Genomic DNA, 27,348 nt, shown 5'->3' on the forward strand with positions numbered 1-27,348 from the left:
ACCTGAAATTGCAGGGAGAGTGTTTCGTCTCATTCTCCTGGGACAAGGTTGCAGGAAGGATTTGTGTAACCCACCTCCTTCAACCACTGATGAGTTGTTGGACAAGTTACCCATTAAAAATCCCTTGCTGAGGTTTGCTAGGTGGACTCATATAAACTGCATGTAAGATGCTTGGCAAAGTGCCACCACATGTGGCAGCCTCTTGAAAGGGGTATTCCTGAGTTATGAGCTTTGTATTGACTGCAGGTGCTGATACAGAGATACCTTTAACGTGCACAGCCCATCTATCTGTTCATCCTGTAGGCATCTGTCTCCCTTGTAGAGGCCGGGTTGGTCCCCTCGCCCTGTGAGCGGTCCCAGCTCAGGAGCTAGCCTTCCCCTCGCAGGGGGCAGAGCTGTGGTGCCGGTGAGGGGGTAGGGTGCTGCTGCTGGGGGTGGCAGGAGGGAGGGAGCCGACCTTCCAGAGGCAGACGGGGGCTGTGGTGGCTTGGCTCCATCGCCTTTCAAAGCGTGCCTGTGCGGCACACTGCACATATGCTTATCCTAAATCCTGTGCCCGCTAAACTAATCTAAGCCGAAGTCAGTTGCTTGCATTGGGAAGCATGTCCCTTCACAAGCTCCTGTCGGGCGCGGATGCTGTCAGTGTCTAAGGCCAGACAGCCCTCATAGTGCGGGCAGGGCAGAGCTGCGTGCTGTCTGCGGGACAGCCTGATGCTTCTGGCTCACTGAGGAGCCCCTGCTGCCGGGCTGCGCCTCTGCCAAAATAATTCGTCCAGCCTCCCCAGCCACCATCTTTCCTGGGTGTGTTGATGTGGGTGGTGGGCTCAATTAGTTCATCTGGCTCCTATTTTTCTTGGGCTTCTTTTGGTGAGGTTATGGTTTTTGTGTCTGTATGTGTGTTTTTGATTGTCAGGAATCAAGCAAATTTCCACAGTTGCATTGTGCTGGCAAGCCACAAGCGTAAGAAATCAGTGCTCTGATGTAACCTTAGGAGTTAGAAGAGCACCATATTGGGGCTAATAATCTTCCTCCCTGCCTTTAATCTCAGTGTTTTTCCTCTTAGTAACTGTGCCTGACCGGATTGGTCTTTTTTTCTGAGACAATTCTTGAAGGGAAGGACAGACTGTAGGGAGATTTGCAGTGGGACAGACTTGAACTCATTCGTATGATTTAATATGGTAAACTTGGAGCACCCGGAGCACAGGAGGATTAATTTTAAACCAAAGGATGTAAAAGGAGACTAATAAACTTTGCCAGCCGTATACATTGGGAAATGCCAATAAGGGGGGAAGGGAGAATTGAAAACTTGCTCTGCCTCAGTGTTTGAGTGTTCCTCAGCCACGGCAACACAGCTTTGTGTTGGCCTGAGCGTCTGTGTGCGGGAGGTGGTGTTCTGGACAGGCTGCATTGCTGACTTTAGTTTTAAACTTTTCATTCTGCTTTGTTTTAAGTCTTATGCCCATCTCTTATGGGCATCTGCAATCTTACTAGGATTCCTTTTGTTTGAGGGGAGGCTTTAGATCTTGAGCATGACGTGCATTTCTTGGTCTACTTAGGTGGCCATTGCTTTGAGATAAGTTCTGCAGTTAGTGCAGCTGCAGTGTTCGCGCCTCCTCGTGTTGGGTGGAAAGGTGCAGGCATGACTTTTATCAAATGTCATAGGTTTATTTAAGTTCCTGTGTGCAGTATCTGTGAATTTGTGAGGAGATGAGACTCAATAAGCAAAGGTCCTTGTGGAGCTCTCTGCACTGCCCATTGGATGCCTGCTGTACGCCTGCATGGACCCCATGCAGGGCATGAGCTATCGTTGGCCTGGATTTGCATCTGGAGCATCATGTGATGCTGTAGAGCATCTTCCAGAATGCATGACCTTGACTCCTCAGGCTGTAGCCTTCCGTGGAGGGATCTCTGCTATTGCTATTTGTGAGGAAATACAACATGGTGTTGCCAAGCATCCCCTCCCCGTCTCCCTCCTGGTTCTGCTCTCAAACGAGCTAAACTGCTGTTCACATGAACACGTGCAATAACTGTGCTTAGCGGGGTATGGTCCATTAACTTTTGTATGAGCATCAAGGGAGATGGAGAGCATGTATATTGCACAAATTGCGTATTTATTAGCTGCTAAATTGATTTCCTCTTCTGCAAATCGAAGCCTTTGTGTTTGCCCTTTACTGGAGGCAGGGCGAGCCCTCCAGGAAGCAGACAGCTTGCACTGATCCTGGAGCGAACAAAGAGTCCAAGCGCCAGGAATTAGTCTGTGTTTTAAATAATATATCTGATCTTTCTGAGGTGCTTCAGAAGATACCCTGTGGCGTAAGGAGAACAGCTGTCGGGAGCAGACAGAGCTGAGCCAAAAGGAGTAGGTCCTTTTATCAGTTTTTGTCTAGGCTTATTTTTTTTCTGTGGGCCAAAAGGGTTTTATGGTTTGCTTTGGACTTAATTCTCTGGAAGCGGTTCTCTGAACTGAATTAGCTATCACTTTGCTTTTGGACCAGAGCTTAAAGTGTTTGTACTTGGAAGAGGTTTGTGGACCGAGATAAAACAGTTTCCTTTAAAAACACATTGCTGTGTTGCTTTGACCTGGGAGGGGTTATGGACTAAGATAAAAGCATTGCATTTGGAAATCACTTCTGGGGAGCGATGGGACAGTGTTTGAGTTTTCCTGCAAAGACCAGTTCTCCTCTTCTGAACAGTGTCAGTTCAGGACCTGGTCTCATGCCAAACACTGGAAACCTTGCCCTACCTTTGATGTCCTCTTCTTTCCTCATGTCCCACTTAGATATGTGGATGGGCAGAGGGAAGGAAGGGAGAAGATGACTAGAACTGCTTCGTGTAGGGCTGGCCAAGGTGGTGGCCCAGAGCCAAGGATAGACATGGAGGTTCTGTCCATTCTTCAAGGTACACTTTGCCTTGGGGTGGCAGGAACAGTCAGCATGGTGAAACCGGGGTGTTTAGATGTTTACTTTTGAACTGGTTTCCTCACTGATTGGGGGAAAAGTAGAGGTCAGCGCTCTCCTTTCTGATCTGATGTAGCCCAGCTGTTGTAACTATAAAGCGTAACTGTATGGTGTAAGTATGTAGGCAAGTTTATGCAAAGGAGTTCTGAATGAGCTTGGCTTTTGACTGGAAGAAAAAGGAGTTTGATGTAAAGGTTTGGAGACGTGCTGCTTTAGGCAGCAGCATGGTAGTTGAGTTCTTGCTGCACTGGAGGCACACATTGCTGAATATCTGAACAAGCTTGCCAGTGTTCTCCTGGAAAAGCAAAATATATTTAAAAATATATTTATTTCTTTTTGAGAAGAGTTGAAGTACCATCCTGGAGCTTATCTGCCCAGCTGGTTATGCCAGAGCTGCGGCCAAGTGTACTTCCTACAGGTTAAGCTTTGCCACTGTGCATTAGTGCTTGGCATCCTTGGGCCTGAGAAGAAGAATTTACTCTCTGGCCTGTTCCTGTGGCTTCATCCCTGCTGATGAGGACCACAGCTGAACAAACAGGAGAAGGATCTTCTCAGCAAGTGTGAAAGCAGTGAAGGTTGAGACAGGAGTGGTGGGAACTGGTGTCTGTGGCCCACGCGTGTGTGTCTGTATGCTTGTGTGGGAAGGCTTGGCTGGTTTCCCCATCAGGGACATCATTTGGGATATTCTGTGACTTGAACTGGAAATTCCAAGTCTGATTTGTCGGTACGGCTGCTTTTTCTCCTGCCCTACAAAAATAAACTGTAAATGAAGAATGTGTGAATGCAGGGTTTATTTCAGTGAAGACACGAAATGTTTCTGGGGCTGGTCATTTGCTTTAATATAGATGAGTCTTAGTCACGACTGACTTGAACAGGAGCCCGTAACTGAACTGGCAGCAGGGAACCTGCTTCATTGCTGAGCTGCCAAAGGTCTGAGCTGCAACCTGCCTCGTGCCAGGGCACTGTGCTGCTCTCGCAGCACCTGGGATGGAGTCCAGGAGCTGCTTGTCCACGGTGCTATTTCCATTTAGTAAATAGAAGCTTTCTGGGAAGGTTTGTGTTGGGTTTCCCTCTCAAAACTGATTAATACTCTGACTTTGGCAGCAAAGCTCCGAATGCTCAGTGTTCATGTCCTCAGAGTAATCTTGTGCTGGCATGTCCTGAATCTTTGAGACCCAAACCAAACACAATAAATGCTTTGTGGTGATGTTCTTCAGCTGGTTGATGGTCCACACTGTGGAGCAATGCATCAGACTGCAGGTGTAATAATGATACTGGGGTCAAAATCTTGCTCTCCCTTTGGGCATTGTGTTCAAGAGATGTGGGTTTAGCAACCAGTATTGGTTGCTCCCTGGCAGTTGAGCTGGTGAAGGTGAATGTTGGGTCATCTTTGTCCAGGCCAGCAGCAGCTGCTGCTGCTTTACTGCCCAGCAGGAATGTGCCAGGAGAACAAGGGACTGCTCGGTCCGTGTTACATCCAGAGAGGTCCATGGGATGACTAAGGGTGACAGAGTGTCCCTGTTTGCTGTGGGTTACAGCGTTCTCTGCATTTGAAGCAGTCTCACGGCAATAGTTTCTTCTAAGTTTCTACTCATAGTTAAAAGTCCAAAAGCTGTCGCTGTGATGTGCTAGAGGAAGAGGCTATTCCCGGTACTTCAGATATTGCAGAAATTGTAATTGTGAACAGAACTGGCAAGTGATCCTGTGAAGTAATTTTGCCCAGTGCTTCAGAGGAACAAGGTAACCAGTATATGCTAGGAGAAAAGTTCCCTCAGTCCCAAGTATGGCAGTTGTTTTAGATGACTGAGTTTGAGATGCTCTGGTCCATGTTAGGGCTCAAAGAAAGACAAAGACCCTTGAAAATCTCTTTTTAAAAAAATAAAATCACACAGTGGAAAAGCAATGAGAGAATTCTGTCCCCTGCTACGTGTGCACAAACACTCATGCTCGCTCTACCAGTATCAGCCGGATCCCAGCTAATATGGTAAGCCCTTCACTCCCTGCCACAGAGATTATAGCAAGCTGGATACGCAAGAAATCCTACCACAAGTTTAATATTTTGTCTCCAGTAGTTACCCCTTTCTACCTCACATATAAGCATGTCAAGCTCTTTTTTTAAAAACAGCTTTGACTCTTTGCTTTCTGGAGGACAATTTCAGTCATTAGCTGGAGATGTTCCTTCAGCTGGCAGGCTGTGGTGATTTCATGACAACTGTGTAGCTGTTGATCGGTCATCTTTAACATGCATGCTGCTGCTTCCTCTGTAATGCCTGCTTTTTGGAGGTGTTTCAGGGCGTGATGATATTCCTGCCCTGGTGTGCCTTGGGCTAGGCAAGGAACCGGCCTCTGCTACCCTTTCCAGGAAACAGGCGCTCTCTTCCTGCGGATGGGGAGTTTCTTGCTATGCCTTTGGAGTTCACTTTGGCTCTAGAGGTTGCTGATGGCCTTGCGTGGGGCAGAAAATGTGGGCAACAGGACCATGCTGATGCCTCCAGCTTCCCCTGGGTGTCTCCCAGGGCAGCAGCACCAGCAGCAGACCCCAGCTGTGCTGGTGCAGCATTTGGTCAGCCACAAACAGAGGAGAGCATTGCATCGCTGATACAAGGATGGCGTTAAGTAGCTCCCACCTTCTCAGCAAAAACTTGTGAGTCCTGCTGTAGTGGAGAAATTTTGACGTCTTAAACCAAGTCATTGCTGGCCAGTTTTCTCTGGGGTGAGACCTGAAGCGGACAGAGAGCAGCATTGGCTCTGGCCGCAGGCTGTGCGCAGATGGCTGCGAAGGCAGAAAACGTATTTGTGGTGCTGTGATACCTTGCAAGGGCCAGGAGAACCCTTTGGTGTTTTCCTGGGAGCTCTGAGGGAGAAGGAGTTAATGAGGACAAGGGCAAGGGAAGAAGATAGCTGGATCTGTGTTGGGGCTACTGGCTGATATTTTTGCAGCAGTCTTCTGTTACCCAGCGTGAGACCGTGGGGATTAGCCGGGCAGACTGTCAGGCTCCTCCTGTGCTGAAGACCTGCCTGCCCTTTGCACAGCAGTAGAGCTTTTTTCCGGGGACTTTCAAAATCCAGCAGACTTGGGGAAATTTTGTTGAGAGACTCTGGTTCCTGTTTCTTCAGCAGAGGAACTTTGTGTTTGCCCCCAGTTCTAGGACTTTGAAAGGATGAAAAACTTGTATAACCCTCAAAAGAATCATGTTTGGTATAGTAGCTTATAATAACATGATGGAAAAGGAAGGCAAGGAGATGAACAGAAAAAACCCAAGCAGATAAAAATGGAATTCACCATCTCTGAAAATATTAATATATTCAGAGTATCAGTTTTGACTTCAAAACCTCTTCTAAGAACCACAGTGCAGCTGAGCAGCATGACAGCCTGCATGCTTATCCCTCAACCTTAGGCAAAGAACAAAATACTTCAAGGGGAGAGCAGAGCTGATGGGTGCAGACTGGGCCAAGGGAATGGGAAGAAGTTTTAAGGCAAGACAGTGAAATTGCAAGCTCATAAAGAAAGCTGAGTTGGTTTTGTAGTGGTAAAAGGAACTTTACTTGAAGAATAATAAAAAGAGAAAAAATTCTTATATTTTTTATGTTTTCCTGCCAGTCAGGTGGCTAGCTGATGCATTTCTTATTTTCACTAATGAGTATTATTAATAAGACTTCAGAACCTTAAAATTGATGGTAGTAGACTTCTGTGGATAATTTCAGTTACAATTCATGCTTGATTCTTGGCCTCTGAAAATATTGCCAGCCTGCTGTGGTGGTTTTTTGGTTAATTTTCAGGTTTTGTATGCTATTGTAGAGAGAAAACCAATTAAAAAAATATTAAGTCTTACTCAGGAGGCTGTGTAAGTTGTAGCTGCTGGTGTGAGGGGGCACCAGGTCTTGTGAGACTCATGGTAAAGTCCAGAGCAGGCAGCAGTGTGCTTGTGGGGAGTGCATGGGGATGCCGGCTGGGACCCATGGTGGGTGAGGGCAAGGCTGGATTCTGTTTCGCTTTTTTTTCTTGTCTCCATGGTGTTGGGTTGCACAGTTATTGTGCATGTCTCATTCCTTATTCAGAGCCAAAAGCATCCCATATTTTTGGTATCCAAGTTTACGTTAAATTGAAATGTGCTTGTAGCACATAGTCGTTTCTGAGAGCTAAAATAGCCACTTGGGTCAAGCCTCTCGGCTGGAGGATGAGCACCCAGTTTCGTGTCTGGTGGATGATGGTTCTTACTCTGATGGCTGGCGTGCGGTGACATGCTCAGGGCTCTTTCTGCTGTGTGCCTGGCATGTGTGCATGTGCCATGCCATTGATGCACTCACCTTCAGTGTGCCAGATGCTTCCCAGAAATCTGCCTCCATGCACTTCTGGGCAGCTACGGGGAAGCCAGTGAGCTCCAGCCTGGTGCCCACTCCAGGTGCCTTCGAAGCTTTCCTTGCTGTACAAGGAGGCGAGGCTGTGGAGGTAGCACAGGGATGGTGTTTGCTCTGGTACAAAGTACAGCCGCTGTCCCCTGTGGCCAAAATGTGTTGTGTGGACTTAACAGGGCTCTCACTGGGTACTGGTACTGGTTTAGATGTAGACGTCGGAGAAAAAGTCAGAGGTACTGCCCATCTGCATCAGCTTGGTGAGCAGGGGCGAGGGGGGGTGGGCTGGTCTTGGCTCTGCTGCTGGCTGGGCGCCTGCTGCCCACCCTTGGGTGACCGCTGTGCCTGAGGGAGATGCCGGCTGTGCTCCAGGTGCTCAGTGCATCATTGCAGGGAGCCTGGCGCTACCCTTGGCAGGCATGGTGTCGAATGCCCCTTGAACGATGCTTGCTTCCCCCTACCCTTAATTTGTCAGCGTTAAGGTAAAATAGAAGCTGAAAGCCTGCAGTGGAGCTGGGTTCCCCTGCCGCGTGGCTTTAATGCCTGCGTCACCATAGCCTGCTAGATCACCCGTGCCTCTTGTGAGTGTTGGTGGCTCGTCCTCACTGCTTGAGGAGCTGGAGCTTTGCCGCGATCTGCCCTTTGTCTCAGGCGATGGATTGGTGCCCAGACCTGAAGCACAGTTACTGCTGGTGAGAGCCGGGCTCAGCGGGGGGGCTGCGGGCAGCGCTGCTGTGGCCCCGCATGGCCCACCGTGAGCAGCACCCATGGGGGGTGTTGCAGCAAGTCGTACGTGACCTCCCCGGCTCCAGGCAGGCTTGCTTTCTGCGGATGCGCAGTGCTGCTGGCTTCACCAGGGCTGGCCTCTTGCTGCAGTAGGAAAGCTGGTCCCTCGTGGGGAATCGCCTGCGCACGTGCTGCTGGACTGTGTATTTCAAAATACTACTTAATATTAGCAGTTTACATTAAACTTTCAACTTTGGGGGGGGGGGGCACCAACCTCTCCACTCTTAGTGTGTTACTTGTTACCACCAAACTCTCATGATAGAGCTGGTTTTTTTTATTCAAGTAGGTTTTTATAACAACTGGCAAGAAATTCCCAAATAGTTACCGGTGTAGTTTTATTAACAGCTGGAGCTGTTAATAAATTATTATTAATAAAATAAGATTTCTTGGGGTACCCTGCCCTCCTCTTTGCTTGCCAGGTGCTGGTGCTGGTCCCCTTGCTGGTGTGTTGAGCTGCTCTGTTTCTTGAGATTGGTTTACAGAAAGTGGTGGATCCTGACGCGATGGGGTTGTGCTGTATTCAGAGCAGTGCAGTCTAAAGTTTAATCTAAAAAATTAGTTTTATTTATGGTGATAGAGTTTATTGACACATAAAAGGAGATCCTTAACAGCAATGAGTCACTTTGACTTTCAGCAAATGAGTGAGAACTGGTCTCTTGCTTTAGGCTTTCAGATAAACTTCTGTGGAAAGGCACAAAGCAAGCTATGCATTTGTTTTAGTATTGTCCTGCTTGCTTTTTTTAAATCAGTCTGGTAATTTGCTTTTTCTTCCAACTAACGAGCTGCTTCTAAGAGCCCCTCCATTTTTCATGGTGCCAGTGAAGCAAGAGCTCAATTAAGACTTTTAAAAAGGTCACTAATTGTTGAGGAGGCTTTATGCCTTCTGCTTTACCTGTATCAAAAGAGCAGCGCTCTGTCAGTGTGCAGTTACGCTAATTGCAGACGGAGTGTGTCTGTGTATGGTGTGTACGGGAATTTGCTGCGTGCTAAATTGCCATGAAATACCAGCCGGGTAGGATTGGCAGTTTGATTTGCGTTTTTTACAACTTCTGCTGAATGAAGACCTGACTTCTGGGATGCTTTTACATGGCGGTGGAGGGTGTCCGTTGTCAACTTACAGGCGAATACCTCACGTTTCTCTCTCGGGTGCGGGATGCGTGGGTGCTGGATTCTCTCGTGGGTTGCTTCTGGTTCTGCTTCTTCATGAGAGGCGAGAGCAGGCAGAGAGGTCTGAGACGATGTTCCTGCCAGCTGTGCTGAGGGGGCTCGGGGAGCTCTGTAGGATTCCTTTTTCTCTTTTCTGTCATCAGCTTAGGCTGTGCGTTGCTCAGACATCCGAAGTACCCTCTGCATATTAGAAACCAAGTCTCTGCATGATTTGGTTTTGTTGTTGTTTTTGTTTTAAATCTGAGTTATAGAAATATTGTGACTCTGCATTTCATTGTTTGCATTTAGATATTTTTGTTTGCACTCAATATACATATGTTACAGCAGTTCTAATATCTAGAGAGGTAATTGTTAATGTTTTTTAAACAATTGGTGTCTTTGGGTTTTATCTCGTATATTTTGTGATCAGTGTTCAGTCAGATTTCTTCTGAGATGTTGTATATAGAAAATCCTTTGTTGGCCATAGCTTTTTCACAGACTGATGCTTTTTTGTCTTGGAAGAGCAGAGGACATATGCTCCAGCGTTACAGCGCAGAGCGAGCCTGCATGTCAGGATTGCTCCCCTAGGACAGAGTTGGAAAGCACATATTTGTTCTTTAATAGTTTTCTATTGGCACGGGATATACAAATCTTCAGGAAACTTGATATTTGAAGCAGGAATTTCATATCTCTTTTGTGAGCTAGAGCTGTGTGGTGGGATTAGAGTTAGACTTGTAGATCTTTGTAGTAAATACCTGAGATGATGGTGACTGAAATGTGAAAAGAGGTGGAAGAAAAGGATCTGCCCAGATGGAGTGGTGGTCTGCTGAAGTCTGGATGGTGGAGCTGCGTTAACAGCTGTGCAGGTGAGACTGAGTTAGAGATGAGACTTGCTGCTGGGAACAGCTGGCACGTGATGAACCTCGGCAGCTTAAGAAGGCTGATTAATATTGAGGACAATGGCTGGCTTCTGTGTCAGTCTTTTTGCCATTTCCCAGTTGTCTAGCCCATTAAGAATGTAAATTCTTCTGCAGGGTTTTAGTTAGTTCCCCAGTGATGATTTTCATCTGAAGCTGGGATCTTTCAGGCATAGACAATCTGTATGCATTCGAAGGGTTGAAGTCTGCTACAAAACAAAAAATCCTCAATAAATGATATTTCAGAAAAGAAAAAGGAGGGGGAGAAAAAAGGCTTTGTCATCAGAGGGTTTTGCAAAGTAATGAGGTTTTCCAGAGCTCAGTAGGTGGCCTCTGAAGCAATCTGGTAAGGAATGGGGCCTTAGGGAAGGGAATTTGGTGTTTTCCCATTGCCATAGTGGACTGGCTCTGAGGCTGCTGTAAACTGAGCACCGTGTAACCAGTGAATCCTTTCTAACAGCTGGGTTGACTGTGTTGATTATCTGGAAGCACAGGAAAAACATGTGAACTGCTTTGCTGGTAGCAGGGGAGACTGCGCAGCATGCCTACTAGCAGCATGGTGCTGGGGCTGCTGCTGTGAGGGCTTCAAGAGTAGTGACAAAACCCCCTCCATCGTCACCATGGATTTCTGATGTTGGTAGTTTTGAAGTGAAAATTTGTTAGTTTCCAGCTTCTAAACCTGTACTGTGGTTTGTCCTATGAGCAGCAGTCTGCTGCAGCCCGAGGGGGTGAGTGGATGGTTTCCCACCTGTGGTTTTGCACTGACAGCGTGGAGGTACGTGCTGTAAGCTCCCCACAGCAATGTGGTCACCATGGGTCCTGCGCAGGGGCTCACGGTGGGTAAGGCTATAAAACACTTTCATTAAAATCACTTGACTGACTCCTGTGCCTGGAGATAGGAATGCAGGTGGGTCAGACCCAGGAGGGTGAAGGCATTAAAAAAATCCAAACCCTAAACCAATACTTTACCACCTGCCTGCCAGAGCATTGGCATTTCCCTTAAAAATGGGGAAGACGTGTAAGAGTGGGGTTGTGCATGGGATACTTTTGCTGGCTGGGGACCTCCTGAAGTGTTGCGTGGTGGAGATCTTCATCCCCAAGAGGGGTTGTGGTGAAAGTGATGCGCATTTCTGTAGGGGCAGCATCTGTTGCACATCTGAGGGCAGGTTGTCTTGTTGTGAATGCCTGAAGTTGTTTGTGGACTGAGTTTTATTCCAGGGCAGGTTTCCTGTGCTGCTAAGGGGGAAGAGTGAGTGCCTCTGTGCATGCTGCAGGTTTGCCAGCCGATTTCCTTGCTGCTTTGGATGTCTTTGTAAAACGAGGTGAATTGGCTGTTACCCAGAGTTGTCGTTGAATCACAGAATGGTTTGGGTTGGAAGGGACCTTTGAAGATCGAGTCCAACCCCTGTGCCCCAAACAGGGACATCTTCCACTAGGCCAGGTTGCTCCAAGCCCCATCCAACATGACCCTGAACACTTCCAGGGATGGGGCACCCGCAGCTGCTCTGGGCAGCCTGTGCCAGTGTCGCACCACCTTTCATCGTAAGAAAACTTTCTTATGTGCAGTAGAAACCTGCCCTCCTCCAGTTTGCAACGATTGAAGGTAGAGATGGAAGATCTGAATTTTGTCAGCAGGGAGTTGCATGTAATGTGGTGAGGTGCTGGGGGAGTGAGTGTGTGACAGGAGGGGCCCTGCAGCCCAGGACGGGACCGGGGGGGAGTGTGGGGTGAGCGGCGGGGGTCTTCTGGGGACCCTCCCGTGGCACAGCCGTGGCACAGCCGTGGCCAAGCAGCCGCCTGTGCCGTGGGACAGCCTGGAGAGCTGCAGAGAGGGGTGATGGTGGCTGCTTTCCCTGTAGGTTTTAACCAGTTGAATCAAGACGTGAACTGTTAGGAAAATACTCAAGAAGGCTCTTGTGATGGTGAAAAAAACCCATTTCCTCCTAGCAAAAACTGTTTACGGCAAAGACAGATGTTGACGATTTTCTGTGAAAAATACTCTTGACTGTTAGGTAGTGACATTGTGTCTGCTTGAATTGCCCCTTAGAGTATATTATAATTGTAGCTTTCTCTTTAAAATGCATTTTAAAGTGTTAGGAGTGTATTAGCTGACTTTGTGCATGTGACATGTGCAACCATATTTATTTTGAAGGAAGGGATGATAGAAGCATTAATATATTTGTGAATTCTTTTACGTCCTTAAAGGCTTTCTGTTTCATAGGTAAATTTTGTAGGTCCTGTTTACCAGCTATTAATGAGAATGTCAGAAGCTATTGGGTTTTTTGGGTTTTTTTGTTTGGTTTTTTTTTTTTTTTCCCCAAGTCCACAGTCAGTGCTTGGTAACTGTTGGTGGCAAAATGTGTGGCACTTGCAGTGGGCAGGAGGAATCTTGCTGGATCTGGCACTGGATGGCACGTACCTGTTGCTCTTTCCCAGTAAGTGATGGTTTCTGCTGTGGATCCACTTTGCCAGAACACCATCTAGCCTTTAATCTGAAGGTGGTGGTTTTGTGCTGAGAAGGGAAAGGCTCTTGCTGTTCTCTCTGCTGGAAGATCGAAGGTGTGTGGCGGAGGGGGGATGCTTTGCAGGTCCTCTCTTTGTTGTAAATGAAAGGAATGTGACACAGATATCTGAATTTCCCTTGTAAGCCATCAAGAAGTGGCAGATTTGATTCCCAGCTCTTCACAGCTCTTTTCACGGAAAACCAGCAGCAAGTATCTCAGTTCAGGACATCGGCTTTGCCTTACTGAATAATTTGACAAACCCGTGTGCTGTCAGATGAGGCTCATTTTCTGTTGAGCTGTACTTGAGCCACCACAGCGGTAAGCAGTCAGTTTATTAATAAACTATGGAATGAGGGGGAAGAGTTGCAAGGCGACCCGACTTCCCGCTGTCCTAAAAAGAGCAGCTTTTTGCTGGCAGTTTCTGCTGTGCGCGCTGGGGTGCAGCTCGGCCAGGCAGCTGAACCAGTGCTGAGCCTCCTGTGGCTGCAGTCCCTGTCCCCATCCCTCTCCTGTGGCGTTTCCTGCCCAGGTGACAGCCCAGGTGAGTCTCTGTTTCGGTGCAGCGGGGCTCCTGCGCTGTTCCCAGGGGTCATCTTTCCCATTGATTTTTTGCTGCCAAGTCCATATAGCAAAAAAGAAAGGCTCAGGGCCAGTTCTTCAGTATTTCTTTGCTGCAGTTTCTTTCAGGGTTGCAAACCTCAACCCTGGGGTGCACTTCCCAGACTTTGATATTAAGATCACTTCCCAGTGTACTTTCATTTGTCCTCCGAAGTATCTCTGTACCATTAAAGGAATGTCATGAAGAAGTACATTTTCACAGGCTGTTTCAGTGCTTTGGCTACCTTTTATAAAAAAATACTGTGTGTGTGTGCAGTGACACTTTTTGGAGTGACAGCTGTTGTATTTCCATGGCAGCAGGTTGTGCTTTCATTAAGCTTCGCTTCAGCTACTTTCTCTGGTTTTGTTTCGGTAATGAATTAACTTCATGTAACTTTCTGTGCTGTTGAGCATCAACTTGCTGATCTTTCTGAACGATACTTAGCAAATCATGTGTTGGGTACAAAGTGCCCTTCAAAGGGACATGTGAGACTTAAATGTGGAATAAAACGTTATGTTGTGTAAAAGCAACAAAAGCATACATGTTACACAGTTTAATGCCTATCCTGTTCTTGACAAGTTGTGTTTAGAGGGTTTAATGGGCATTATATGTGTTAGTATTCGGGAGTGTTCTGAATAAAAGAGGCAGGGAGTGTTCTCCTAACAAAACTAAGGATGATGAGGGAGAGGACCCTGACGTGGGACTGGCAAGCAGGTCAGTGAGGGTGGTTTTCCAGAGGGGCAGTTGTTCTTTTGGTGGGTGACGTGCTCTGGGACCACAGGCGCTGAGCTCCCAGCCGGCTGCTCGTCCTGCGCAGGGTTAGGCTTGCATGGCTGCCCCTCTGCTGACCACAGCTCAGCTTTAATCCTCTCAGTGGCAATCTGCATACAACCTATAAGTGAAGACAGATCCAGCTTTAACTGAGGCTTTTGTCAGAAGATATTCCCAATGCATATTTTCTTTACTAATACGTATCAGAATAGACTTTTCAGGATACAGACCTGTTTTTTTTAATATCAATAATTTTATCTTATACCATGAATCTTAACATATAGGACACCAGAAATTAGTGTACATGTGATTTTTTTCTTTTTTTCTGTAGCCAGTATGAAAGCTAAAGCTGTGATGTTGTAAAAAAAAAAAGTCTGCTTTACGCTTTTAATTGCTGGTGAAATTGCTGTATTCTATCTTGCTGATTGAATAAATTTGGGCAAAATAAGAAATGGAAACAATCAGACTAATCAGATATGAGGAAGTAAAAATAACCAAAAAACCCCCAACAAAATCAAGAACAACTCAAAGGAGAGTCTTATCTAATGAACTTCAGAAAGAGCGTTAGAACTGGCTTATTTGAATCCAGTGTATTTTCCATTTTAGACATGCTTTATACTTTAGGGGAAAGTTACCTGCTTTAACAAGACTGGTTTTGCTGAATTTGCTAAACTGACTGTATTAAATTTTGGGACTGTGTTTAAAAACAGAATAACATGGTTTTTTGAAACAGAATTTATTTTGGAAAAAAGCATGGGTGGGGTTGGTTTATTGTTTGTTTGTTTGGGTTTTTTTACATAACATAGATTATACAGTGCTGTCTGCTATAGCCTGGGAAAAAGAACAGATAAAAAACCAGATAAACTGAGAAGTTTCAAGGTGCTTTGTACATTTGCATATGAGAATGTGTAGAACACTTGAATCATTGTATTCCTCTGTGAGATAAAATGTACTATTTATTGTAATTTGTATATGTGGCTGTATTGGGATCTTTTGGTTAAATAGCTTCTTTCACTTAATGTTCAGAATTGTCAGCAGTAACTAGAAGTACGTATTTTGGAGGGGAACAACATTTTGCAGTATAACATGGCTTATTTATAGTTGTGACAGGGACCAAAGCTGGCAGACAGCTAGAGGTGAAGCATGAAAAAAATTTGCTGGACCATCTCACGGTGAGAGGACCACTTGAAAGATAGAAACAGTTCATTGTAGAAATGTCTTGGGGTTTCTTTAGCAGCACAATAACCTGGTGTGATTCTTACCACCTTTTGTCCATAAATTAGGAATTTGAATTATTTGCTGTAATTTATAGCTGTTTGTTCAGACTCTGTTTCCTCATCCTCGAGCCTTGGAAGAAGAAAGTTTCAGTAGAGGAAGGGATGGCCAGAAGCGGCTGTGACTTGCACAAGTAAATTTCACTTCTTATGGGCACTGCCCACTTCTCCTGAGTGTGTAATGAAAGATGAAAATCAGAGTGGATCTGCATCTCCAGACAGTCCCCTGCCCCTCCCAGGAGTACAAAACCCTGATTATACTAGGAAGAGTGGCAGTTTGATCCTGCCTGGTGTCATTTAGAGATGTGGGACTTTTAGGTAAATAAAGATTCAAAACAGTGTGTGGCCATGGCTTGCTCCCCCTTGGGCTGGATTTATAAAATGCCTAGAAAGTGTCTCTCTGCGGGAGAAGGAAGCCATGGGGTGTATTCGGAAGTTACCAGCTGGAGAGAGCTGTGATTCGTGGGCTGAGCGCTCCAGAACCGTTGTTTCTCCAGGGATGCTGACCCCTTGCATCTCCTAAGCAACTGAGCAGCAATGCCAGTGTGTCCCTTGCAATATCTCCTGCATGGCGTGGTCACAAGGGTCTTGAGGGCCAAAGTGATGTCCTGCCCATTCCAAGACAGTCTGGGAAATGGTGGCTACGTCAGGTTTTGATGAGATACACAGAGTGTGTTTCCATGTTCACGCTGAGCAATTCGTGCAGCGATGAGCTTTCAGGGCTGTGGGCTCTGTGTTCCCCATGTTCTCCCATGCCCAGAGCCATCCAGCATGATGGAAATGCAAAGGAAAAACAAAGTAAAAACCATTGGTCTTAAAGGGATGGTAAGGTGAAATTTCTTGCAGAGGTAGCTGGCTTGGAGGGTTTCAGCCATCTGTTTTGTGTGTCTGATTTAATGCTCTGGTTCCAGAGTAAATGAAAAATAGTGGCGGTGTTGAAAGAGGCAGCGCTGCTTTTCTGACCCTTTCCTGTGCAGCTCACAGCAGGAGCAGCTGGCAGGGAGGACGGTCAGGGAAGCAGTCTGGTTTAAAATGAACCTGGGGGGAAAAAATGTCAGGGTTGAGCATCTGGGACAAGACAGGGCTGCTGCTTCTGAGGGTCACCCAGGTGAGAAGCAACTGGAGATCTTGCTGTGCTGGATCTTTGCGATGGCAGATCTTCCTTCGGTGTGACCTTACACTGCTGAGCACAGTGCAACCCAAGCCCTAGGTTCAGGGCCTGCGAACAGTGCTGCAGGCTAAATATTAGTAGTATTAAAAAGCAGGTTTTTACAGTAATAAAAAGGTGTGGTAATGAAAAGACAACTTGTCATCGGAGCTCCTGTGCTAGGGAAGGGATGGGTTTGTGTCCTGTAGGTGAGTACGTGCCATGGAGCAGTGCACTTTGAGCTGGGTGGTGGGAGGAGACCAGAGCTTTCGACAGAAGTTACACGTCCTGACTGTGATTCATGTGCTGGAGCCAAGCTTTTCAGAGGCTTGGGTTTGTTCTATCTGGAAACACTGGGATTTTACTCATCTGGAACCACACAGAAAAGGAAAACCACAAAAGCATCAGCTTCCTGCTTTGCAGGTTAACGCGATGCAGCTCTTCATTTCTTTATACTCTCGTTTCCTGAACAGTGTTTGCTCTCATTAGGAGTGGCTATATTAACATCAGTAGTTATATTTTTTTGTATCCTCTTAGATCCATCCTCTCTACACTGACCGGACGCGAGCTCTTCGTTGAGGTTGCATCAGCTGGTACACCAAAGCCTGGCCGTGTAGCTTGTTGCCGTGGGTACCTTGGCTGCTGGTTCGGGTCCGTGGGTTGTGTGCAGCTACCCAGTTCTTCCTTCAGGAAGAAATTTAAAAGCTGTAATGCTTCCATCTGTATTGTTTTTGCTAACAAAAATGAAGATTTCTGCCACATAGGTTAATACCCACAAAAATTACAAGAGCAGCCAGCTGTTGGCCTGTTAGAGGGGGCTTCAGCGATCTGCCAAGCTGTTGAAAGCAGCAGCACCGTGACCAGGTCCCTCGTTGCATCAAGGCTTCAGCTGAGGCATGGAGGAGGTTTGGTACCTGCTGCCTTCTGTCCTCCCTGCATGAGCAGCAGAGCGCTGAGGCTCACTCCTGGCGTTTCGGGTATTCTGGCAGTTGAACGAAAATGTCAGGCAAGGGTGCTGTCACCGTGCATCTCTCAGAAAAGGTTTTGATGCTGCTGGTCTGCAAATTGTTGGAAACACCGATCATCAGACGCTGCCCGTCATGTCCCTGCAGTGTGAAATGGGCTCCTTCCTATGCTTTTCTTGCTACAGCATGCTACCAATTCATCCTGAAGGTTTCAGAAGACAGCATAAAGCTTGAATTTTTATGAGTGCACAAGATGTTAATTCTTTTTTTCTGAAAGAAAAATGTGAACCCAAAACCTGGTGTTCTCAGTCCAGTGGTCATATGTTAGTGCTTGTTAAAGTGTGTTATTTTGGTGCTGGGAAATGATTGGACTTACAGATGCATTTGGCTGTTTCTGCTAGGTTTCAGCACATGGAAGGGTTTGAGCAAAGTCATGGAAAGTAAACAAAAGTTTAAGGTTTTTTAGGGTTTTTTATTGCCCCCCTCCTTTTTTTTTTTTTATTCCTTGCAATGTGGATTTTCCTTTGTTTTCTCTCTCTGGTTCCCTGAAAAGCAAAGTAACTGCAGTGCTCGGGAAAGGACCTGTACAACAGTGGGAGAGACGGATGGTGACAGGGCATTGGGCATGGGTGGCAGCTCCTGCCTCTTCTGACAGTCTGCACGTAGCTGAGCTGCTGGGTTGGGATTGCATTGCTCAAACTATCTTTGTGTCCAAGGGCTGGAGAGCAGAGTATGGGTTGTTGAAGCTGAAGTCCTGTTGGCCAGGAGTGACGGGGTCTGACAGCTCCCGAGGAGACGAGAGGATGTGGTACAAGCAGGGAAGTGAAACCTGGTGACGGTTATTAAATACAGGGATACCACGGCTGGCTGAGGAGGTCCTTGAGTTTAAAGTGGTTGGAGGCTGAGAGAGTATCTGAAGAAGGATGTCACGGGGCTGGTGGGTGCTCTTTTCACTGGCACCTCCCTGGGGGCTCGGCAGAGTGCAGAGTGCTGTGCTAGGTGGACCATTGCAGCTGTTCTTATGCGCTGTGTCTTTGGGTCTAGCCCTTACCTCTTGAATCAAACCAATTTTTTTCTGAAATCCCAGATTGGAGAAGTACAAAATTAGATCGTTGCCTATCTACAGATTCTGCTTTTGAAGTTTAGCATGAAATTGCTTTGGATTTAGTGTCTAGAAGTTCTCTGAAGGAGTTAAAAATAAATGAATGAATAAATATTAAAAAAACCCTGAAAGTACTTTCAAAGACATCTAAAAGCTTTGTATGTTCTGTAGACGTGTTTTCATTTCTTGCTTAGCAGTCATACATACTCCCATTATAATTCAGCAGAACTAAGCAAAAATGCTTTTTGGGACCATGTGTTCCTAGGCGTTTTAAGATCCAGACCAAAATCGTTCCCAACGTAATAATGCAGATAAATATATTTTAAAGAACTTCACAGCTGAGATCACGCTTTGAGAAAGGCTCAGCTCCTGTGTAAGTCCGTATAACCGATGATTAGATGTTCAAAAGAACAAGACACGTGGGAGCTCGCAAATGAAAGAAACCAGCTTATGTGAAGCAGATCCTAACTTGAAATTTGGCTTGTGTATTTTTAGCTATGCATAAGTACCAGCTGATAGTATTTGGAAAAACAAGCATATATTGCGAAGTTTTGGATCCAGCCATGGAGATCTGCTGCTCTTGTGTTGCAAAGCACCGCTGGTTCCACAAGAAAAAAACAAGTGGAGAAGCAGCCCGGTGCTGGGATGAAAGCCTGCCCAGTGGAGTCTGGAGCACATTAAATCCTTGCTCCAGTGGGAGTCTCTTCACCATGGCACAAGTACTTTCCAAAGTTTTACTTGTGCATATTGGTGCAATTCAAATGTTTTCACATAGACACATGTGCTTTCTCTGCTTTACCTTTCTGGTTATTGAACCAATTGGTGACAGATAACACATACTGGTAACTGTTCTTTTTCCCCTGACTCTGAAGGATCCCTGAGATGTTCCTCTCAGCCTTCCCCTCCCCAGTATGACTGGCTGTATCTTCAAAACAACTTAATCCATTTTCATAAATATGCCCTATGTGTATATGCTGCATGTGGATTAGCAAAACGAGGAGACAGTGCAGCAGTGGCAGCATCCTTAGGGGGTCCTGAGGCTGAGGTCTGGCTGGGCGTGCAGGGCTGTTGTTGCTGCCTGCCTTGCTGGGTTGTCTTGTGCTGCTGAGCTGCATTTTGGGCTACCTGCTCAAGGAGAAGGCTGTGTCCTGTCCCGCCTGCTTGCCTGCAGTACGATCCCAGTTCCCATCGGAGCAGAGGGGTCTGTCTTTGTCCCCTGGTAGCACTTTGGTACCTGCACACCGCACAGAGGTGGCCAAGGGCTGGTTTTAAGGGGAGATGTGAATGTGAGCGTTGCACCAGGAGCAGTGTCTTTTGGGGTCAGTGTTCCCTGGCTGACCCTGTGCCAAAACCACTTGTAAAAAAGCAGCGTCAGGCAGCGTCCTCCACGTAGATGACATAAGGATCAAAAAATACCTGCTTGGTTTAACAGGCTTAATGGGGAGAGACAAAAGTGAAGTCTCCTGCACTGCAGGGATGTGGAGCAAAATATTCTGTGGTGGGGGAGAGCAGCATCAGGCCAGGGAGGGAGCTGGGGAGGGGGAAGACGGAGACACTGGAGTCCGTTTCACAGCTTGGTTCTTCCTGAAAGGTAGCAAATGACAACTGGATGAGCAGAGGGCTGGAAACCTCCTGTGTGATGGCCCCTGGGAGAAAAGCAAGAGGCAAGAGGGGGCGACATGCAGGAGGAGTCAGACACATCCCTCATTTCTGTTGGCATCTTGGGGGATATGAGTCCAATTTGCTCCGCTAATCCCACCTGTGACATCAGCAAGTCACTGCCCCGTGGACCTCTTTGCTGTTAGAGAGTTCTCAGCAATTACACGTAGGAAATCCAGAACTGCTGTGTCAGGAGATGCCTGAAAGTCCTGGTGGCCAAGGACTTTCCTTGTCCTTCTCTACAGACATCAGGACATCGATTCCTAACTCCCAATGCTGTCTCTTGTTTCTGATCTCTTTGTCTTTAGAATTAAAAAACCTGGCATACTAACACTAAACTGGACAGAATCAGTTGCTCCCCCCGAAATAATTTTGCCTTAAAATGTGAAAGTTCCCCAGTGCTCTGGTTCCTGCTCTTTTTTCCTGACCTGTGGCTGCAGGGCTCTTGGTGGCTGGGTCCGAGGTGTTTACCAGAGCTGGTGGGATGCAGGCTGTGATTGACATTGCCACTTTTCTGGCATAAGCTAGCTAGAGGGATGATGGAAACATACTTGTTGCTTTATCCAAAGAAACTAAATCCTTTCCATTGACCTTAAGCAAAGGGCTCAAGGGCAGATTTTTTCCTTGCTTTTAGTCGAAGTGCAGGCTCCTAAAATTAAAAAGAAAAAAAATACCAACCAACCCCCTCCCCAGTTCTTTTCCCTACAGTGTATTTTATAATTCATGCTGTGCTATTTCATAATGAAAAAGTACCTGGCACGACCCTTTGCATAATTTATTATTGTTTTACATCAGGAAGGGTTCCAGGTGCTTCGCAATAAATTTCCCAGAGCAGCGTCACCGTTTCCTTCTGACAGCTGCTCGGGTGCCGTCTCGGCAGGACCATGCCATGGGTGCCTCGAGCAGGGTAGCGTGTGCATTTTGCGGTGTCTGTGCCTGGCCTGCCGCGCGGCGCTGGGAGCAGCCAGCCCTGGTTCCGCAGGCGTCCGCTCTGGTGACACCTCCGGCAGGCTGCCTGGGACAACTGGACCCTCCAGGCTCCCTCCCTCATGTTTCACCAGGCTTGGCGTTTGGCGGTGATGATGAGCAGTGTGTTAAGTGATGCTCTTCAGTGAGAAGTTGCTTCTCTCTCGCCTGGGAGGGAAGCTGCCACTGACGCCAGCGCAATGTGCTCCTCTCTCAGCAGAGCTGCCCCTCGCAGCCTGGCAGGGCACAGCCATGCGCCTCACTGCGCCCCTGTGCTGCAGCCCACGCACAGCGCTGGCCCGAGCACGGATTGAAGCTCTTTCACCAGAGCTGATCGGCTCCCAGGACTTGGGTAGTTTTAACTCTGGTTGTGGCAGTTCATACAAGTAATATTTCCATGCTCAGGGTAGCATCGGGGATGATAAATATTAAAGGTTGATGGTGGATTTTGGAGATTTCCGAGAGTTCGTTCTCAGGTCTTTACTGCTGGGAGTTTTCAGTGTGAGGGAACTAATCTTAATCTGATTGCATTTTCTTGCACTCGAAGTCTAACCTACTTTATCCAGGTTTCATAGTGGAGGTATTTATAGAAGCTGTTGCAAGTGCTGTTGGATGTAGCATCAGTCACGTATTGTAAGTTGCAGAGGTGCATGCCTGCTGGTGCGGGGAGCGTCTGTGCAAATGCGAGCTGCCTCTCAGCCTGCAATCGCTGAGAGGTCTTGCTAACGTTTTATTTAGTACAAATGTTTACTGTGTAAACCCTTCAAGAGTCCTGGCTGATCCGGGCTTGCGTGTTGTTGTGCTCTGGAAGTGAAGCACACTTGAGGCTGTAGGTGAATTATGGATAAATACTCTTTTCTAATGAGGCGACTTCTAAAAAGCATACTTAGCACATGCCTGCAGTGCCAAATTGTCATCTCTGATTTGAATACTGGCTCTTGGATTATACTAAATTGAAGGTTTCACTGAAGGGCAGTAAATGTCAGTAACAGACAGACACGCTGAAGGTACTTGTACCCTCGAAAGTGAGTTTCTATAGTTACAGCTCTTAAAACTAATAACTCAGACCCCAGGCCTCTTCTTTCATTCAGACTCTCCAAATATAACTGCGCTATATGCTGAAGTTCTGCATGTTTTGTTTCAAAATGTGACTAGTTTTTTCTTGAAAAATGGTTTGTCTTGAGGGCAAGGCTGGAAACCTACTTTACTCCCAAATGAGCTGTGCTGGTGTTGGAGTACATCCACGAGCAAGCCTGGAAAGGAGGGAGCTGTGACTGGAAGGGTCCATGGGAAGGCAGGGCTGTGCCAGCAGCTATGGGGATCGCGAGCTGCGAGTCTGGGTGTGTTCAGGACATCACTGCAGCTGCAGGGCTGCAGCTCCGAGCGTGGGTAAACCCTCCTTTGCTGTCTCTACATCAAAGCAAGCATTTTATTAGTAGACGAGGTCTAACAATTTGGAGAGTAAAAGCTGTTGGAAGAGCAGAGAGATCTGTGTTGCTGGGGTTTTTTTTCTGTCTCCGGTGGGAGTTGGCACTAGCTTTGCTTTGAGGTACCCTGGAAGAGATCAGACCTGATAGTTTTCTCTTAAGAAGATAACCTTAAACATTCAACTCCCTTTCCAAATGGAAGCAAGTCACCCAACCCATTGGGCCCCTGACATCCCTTCCTCCCCATTTGTATTGTCTTTTTGTTGATGTGTTTTGATTTTACAAGGGAGAGGTAAAAGGGTTGCACAGATCATTGCAAATCCTTTGGTCATCCTTCCTGCTGTTTGCTGCCACAATTCATTTTCCTGTGCTTGTATTTCGTCTTTTTTTTTTCTGGTTATACTAGAGTAAGGAAATGGAGTGCAGGCTGGGTTCCTGGCATATTGCTGTTCCACAAACAGCAGAGAGACTTCAGCTTCTGGCCAGAGAGAATGTTCACCTTTGCAGTATGGCAGAGGCGTGCTCACACTGTGACAAGAGGTTTATGTTGCAGATTTGAACTGAGTGGAAAGCATTTTGGCAGGGATCACTTTGTATGCCTGCAAGACAGAAACCATGAAAAAAATCCCTTGAACTACTGCTATTTTGAAAATCTTACTGCTTGGAAAGTTATGTGTAACCTGAACATCGTTAGCAGTGTTGTTGAGATGTGGAAATTATAGGAAGAAATTAGGACTGCTTTCTCCAACAGGTGGTGACTCAGAGGCTTGAAGAAATCATAGATGTCCTAGGTGAAGTAAAAATAGTAATACAGAATATAACTCTGGAGGAATACTTTTGGACTGCATGTTATCTGTTAGATTATTTCTTCATGTGTGAAGACTGGTTGGCTGTGGTTGTGGTAAAGTGGCCTCAAAAAGAGTGATGGGAGCGTGACTGCAGAGCCAAGTGCTTGGATTAATCCTTGAGATGGATGGCAGCACATAAGTAATTATGTACTTAACCTAGCATCCATTCACCAGTGCAGCTAGGAACAAATGCGTGCTGTGAGCCTGAATTATTCTCCTGTGGCCATTGTGTAGGTGGGTGTCCAGTGTGAGCTTGGCAAGGCTTCCCATTTTGCTGTGTCCATTTTGGCTGTGATCTGTGAAATGCCAAGGGATGTGCATTTGTGGAACAGCAGGGCCACATGGGATCACGTCTTCCCTTACCTCAGTTCCATGCAGCAGCCTGTTGCTAAAACAACATCCTTTTAAAAATAGATTTGAGAATGAGAAAAACATCATTTTAAGGCTGCAGTGATTTGAAATAAGGTTTGCTGTCCTTATGGATAGAAGAATAACTTATTTACAATCAGAAGGCTATTTCAGCTGTCTTACTCTTCTCTGAGAGCAGCATAACTTGGGATACAATCCTATTTAGATTCCCTCAAAACATAAGGAAATGCTTCCCTTACCACTTCAGCTCAGCCAAAGCCAAGGCCATCCTGCGTTCTTAGCCCAGTCCTTACCCCAACCAGTTGTACCCAGGCTGGGTGTCCTTGCTTTCCCTCTTCTCCACCAGTATTAGTGGCGAAAGGCCCAGTATCGCTGACTGGGACCTTATGGAAATCTGCTGGTGAATTGTCACCAAAAAATGGTGATGTGTTGTTTATTTTAGGTGGGTGATGTGAAGCTTTATGTAATTGGTTTCACGCTGTTGGGGTTTGTACAAGTTTCTTGTGTGGCATTTATGTGTAACGAGTTAGGGAATTTTTAGAAAATGCAGAGCGTATGCAGGTATTTCCAGACTATTGTATTGCAGCAGGGTCAAAACTGGAAGGATGTACCCAGTAATTTAAAAGTGAAAGGTATGATAGAGGAAGTCGGTGGCCCTCTCTGTGGGGATCTCAGAAATGGGGATCACAGAAATGGGGAGCCATGGAAGTTGTGCTGCAGTACCACGTGCTGTAGGTCAGGTCATGCCAGCAGCAGCACTCCGAGGCAGAACAGAATGCAAATAGGGGTGTTTGCTGGCCACAAGCTTTCCACAGCTTCCAGACTGAGGGCATCCTTAATTCTGAGGTCTGTTGGGTTTGTTTATCCAGCTGGTTTTAGATGATGTTACCAGGATGATCTTAAAGGTCCTTTCCAACTGAAGTGATTGTATGATCTTATTATCCTTGTAATATTTCGTGCCCTGAAACTGCTGTAAAGTGCTTTGACCTATGACTAGTTTTTTTCTCTTTTGTTTTTTTTGGTCTTGGAGTTGCCCAGAACACTTCTTTGTGAAGGGTAGAGGAATGCTGCAGAGCAGGATGGTGCCTCCTGGCTTTGCCCAGGAGAGCTGCGAGGTGGTTGGGGATATGACACCTGCTTTAGGGTGCAGGTGAAGGAGGAATCCAGGTATCATACCAGCTTCAGGTGGCAGGTGCCTCCTGAGATGAGCAGCAGGGAGCCGGGGCGGGTTCAGTCACAGGCTCCTGGGAAGGGGGTGTGGAAGAGGCCCCGGTCTCAGTGTTTTGGTGGGGAGGAGCAGAGGTTTCCTGCAGCTGGGCAGGAACAAGATAGGGTCTTCTGCAACGTAGTGGCAGGGCTAGGAAGGGACATCTTCCTTCATAGTCCCTGATCCTGCTGTTGATAGAGCAGATCATAACTTCAATGAAAAATGCATTGCCAGTGGCTGGAGTGGTGACCAGAACCCCTCCCACCCTACTATTTATTTATGTTCTTTTTTCCCTATGCTTTCTCAGTTGGCTGCAGAGCAAAGCTTTCTCTCACCTGGTCACCCCTCTGACAGGCTGAATTTTGCTCTCTGCTTGGTGACCCACTTGGCAGAAGGACCGCACAGCAGACCTTCGTCCTTGCTCAAGCCCGGTTATCTCCATTTGCTGTTAGCTGAGGGTCGGCAGTCCCACCAGCCCTCCTGGGGTTGAGGTGTTACATAAACGACATGGCACGGTGCCCTTCCCCTCTCAGCACCACCCACCTGGGTCTGGGGGCATGCCCAGGCTGTGCCGAGCAGATGGGTACCCTTTGCCACTGTGGCTGGAGTAGAGCCTGCCAGCATGGATGTGTTTAAAGGAGAGGTGGTGTGCGGAGGATGCTCGGGGCACTGGTGCGGAGGTGCCCTGTGGCTGCTGGTAGCCCTGGCAGCCAGCGCTGTACCCCAGCGGGGACAGGAGGTGCTTCGTGCACCTCGCCTTGGCAGCTGAGCTGGAACGAGAGGGGGGGAAGACCTCAGGCTAGACCCGACTCCACTTCTCCATCCTTGTGTCCCTAACAGAAGCTATGATTTGCTAATGTTGTTGTGAAAATGCATTTTCCTTTTCTTACAATATGTATTTTTTTTCTGTTTGTTTCCAGATGCTCTTAATATTCTGTTGCTGACAAAAAGTTTACTTTATGTTCATTGTCTCCCAGGTAAACGCAAAGCGCTGAAGTTAAATTTTGCAAATCCACCTTTCAAGTCCACAGCAAGATTTACTCTAAACACTTCTGGAGTTCCTTTCCAAAATCCACACATGTGAGTATAAATCCAAAGGCACTAGTGGAAGAACTTTGAAATTATTTAGCTAACACGCAGTGTTATTTTAAATGTAGTTTGATTACTTCAGTTATTTGTAGGTTGTTCAAATCTGTCAGTTTGAGTCGCTGTAGAAGATTATATTTATAACCCTCCCAGCCCCAGAATTAAAAAAAAAAAAAAAAGTTTGAGATCTTCCTTTTTTACGTCGATCTACTGCCTTTCAGAATTGATGAAATTGAGATAAATTGTAGCTGATAATGCAAGATATGCCTATAATTAATTTCCAGACCTATTAACTGTCATTTTCCTGTCTCTTTATTCAGTGCTTATTATTTTTTGTTAGAGAGAAGTTCTTCTTTCTGTGTTAACTTGTGAAAGACATAACTGTGATAGATTATTTTTTTTTCAGCACTAAAATAAACAAAGGTTTGAGGATTATCTACCAACATGGAGATGCCAGGGAGTTACGCAGTGGTTAGCTCACTGAGTTTTCTAGACAGCTAGCTACAGGATATCCCTATCCAAAGTTTGAATGCAAGTGTGGCACAGAGCTGTTCCTGACACTGGTAAATAGTGGTAGTACATCGTTACAGAAAACATTAGCTTTGTATCCTCAGATCCACCAATCTAGATGGATGGGCGATGCACCCATAGCTGGTACGTGTGGCAGAATGCAGCTAGCATGCAGCGATGCCCCGAAGTTTTCGCAGTTCCCCCACCAGGACTCAAAAGTTTTTGTCAGTGGCGAGTCTCAGAAATTGCACCTGCAGCTTCCCCGGCTGCGTGGGTGCTCAGGTGACCCTGGGTGTAGGCTGCTTCTGCTTGGCTCTGCATGTTGCTGCCTCTCTTCTTGAGCTCGATGCCTTCTGCTTTCCCGGGATATACCCTCTGGGGTCTGTTCCTGTTCCTGGTAGCTTCTTTATGCTGGGGATTTTCAAGCAAGCCTTTATCAAGTTAGAAACATGTTTCTGATGAGTTATCAATGGTAATTACAACCTCTGTTAGATGGTTCTTCTTACCATCCCAAGTGACCTTTCAGCAAGTCCTCCCCTCTCCTTCTCTCTCTTTACCTCTCTGAAATAGAGTATTCTTACAGGTTGTAGAGTTAGCATTTATATATTCACTTTTTCTGTCTCATCACATCATTCAGCCCTTGTAGTAATTTTCTGTAGAACCCCATTTGGGGCTCTTTCCTCTCTCAAACCTCCCTAGTCCGTTAAATAAAAGAGTTAATGTCATCTAGCGAGTTCCCACCATTCAGCCATGTAT

General features: G+C 46.6%; 1 protein-coding gene across 3 annotated transcripts in view; it reads left to right on the top strand.

Annotated features, from left to right (window-relative positions):
• Positions 1–27,348, top strand: part of MAP2K4 (mitogen-activated protein kinase kinase 4) — a 90,267-nt gene that overhangs the window by 7,333 nt on the left and 55,586 nt on the right. For 2 of the 3 annotated variants that reach the window (XM_037409216.1, XM_037409225.1), the window contains exon 2: positions 25,974–26,076. In XM_037409216.1, the coding sequence (XP_037265113.1) occupies positions 25,974–26,076 (103 nt within the window). Of the gene's footprint in view, positions 1–25,973; positions 26,077–27,348 lie in introns of those variants that run through there. The other variant, XM_037409235.1, reaches the window with a different exon arrangement.

This window comes from Falco rusticolus, chromosome 1 (genome assembly GCF_015220075.1).
Source record: "Falco rusticolus isolate bFalRus1 chromosome 1, bFalRus1.pri, whole genome shotgun sequence".
NCBI lineage: Eukaryota > Metazoa > Chordata > Aves > Falconiformes > Falconidae > Falco > Falco rusticolus.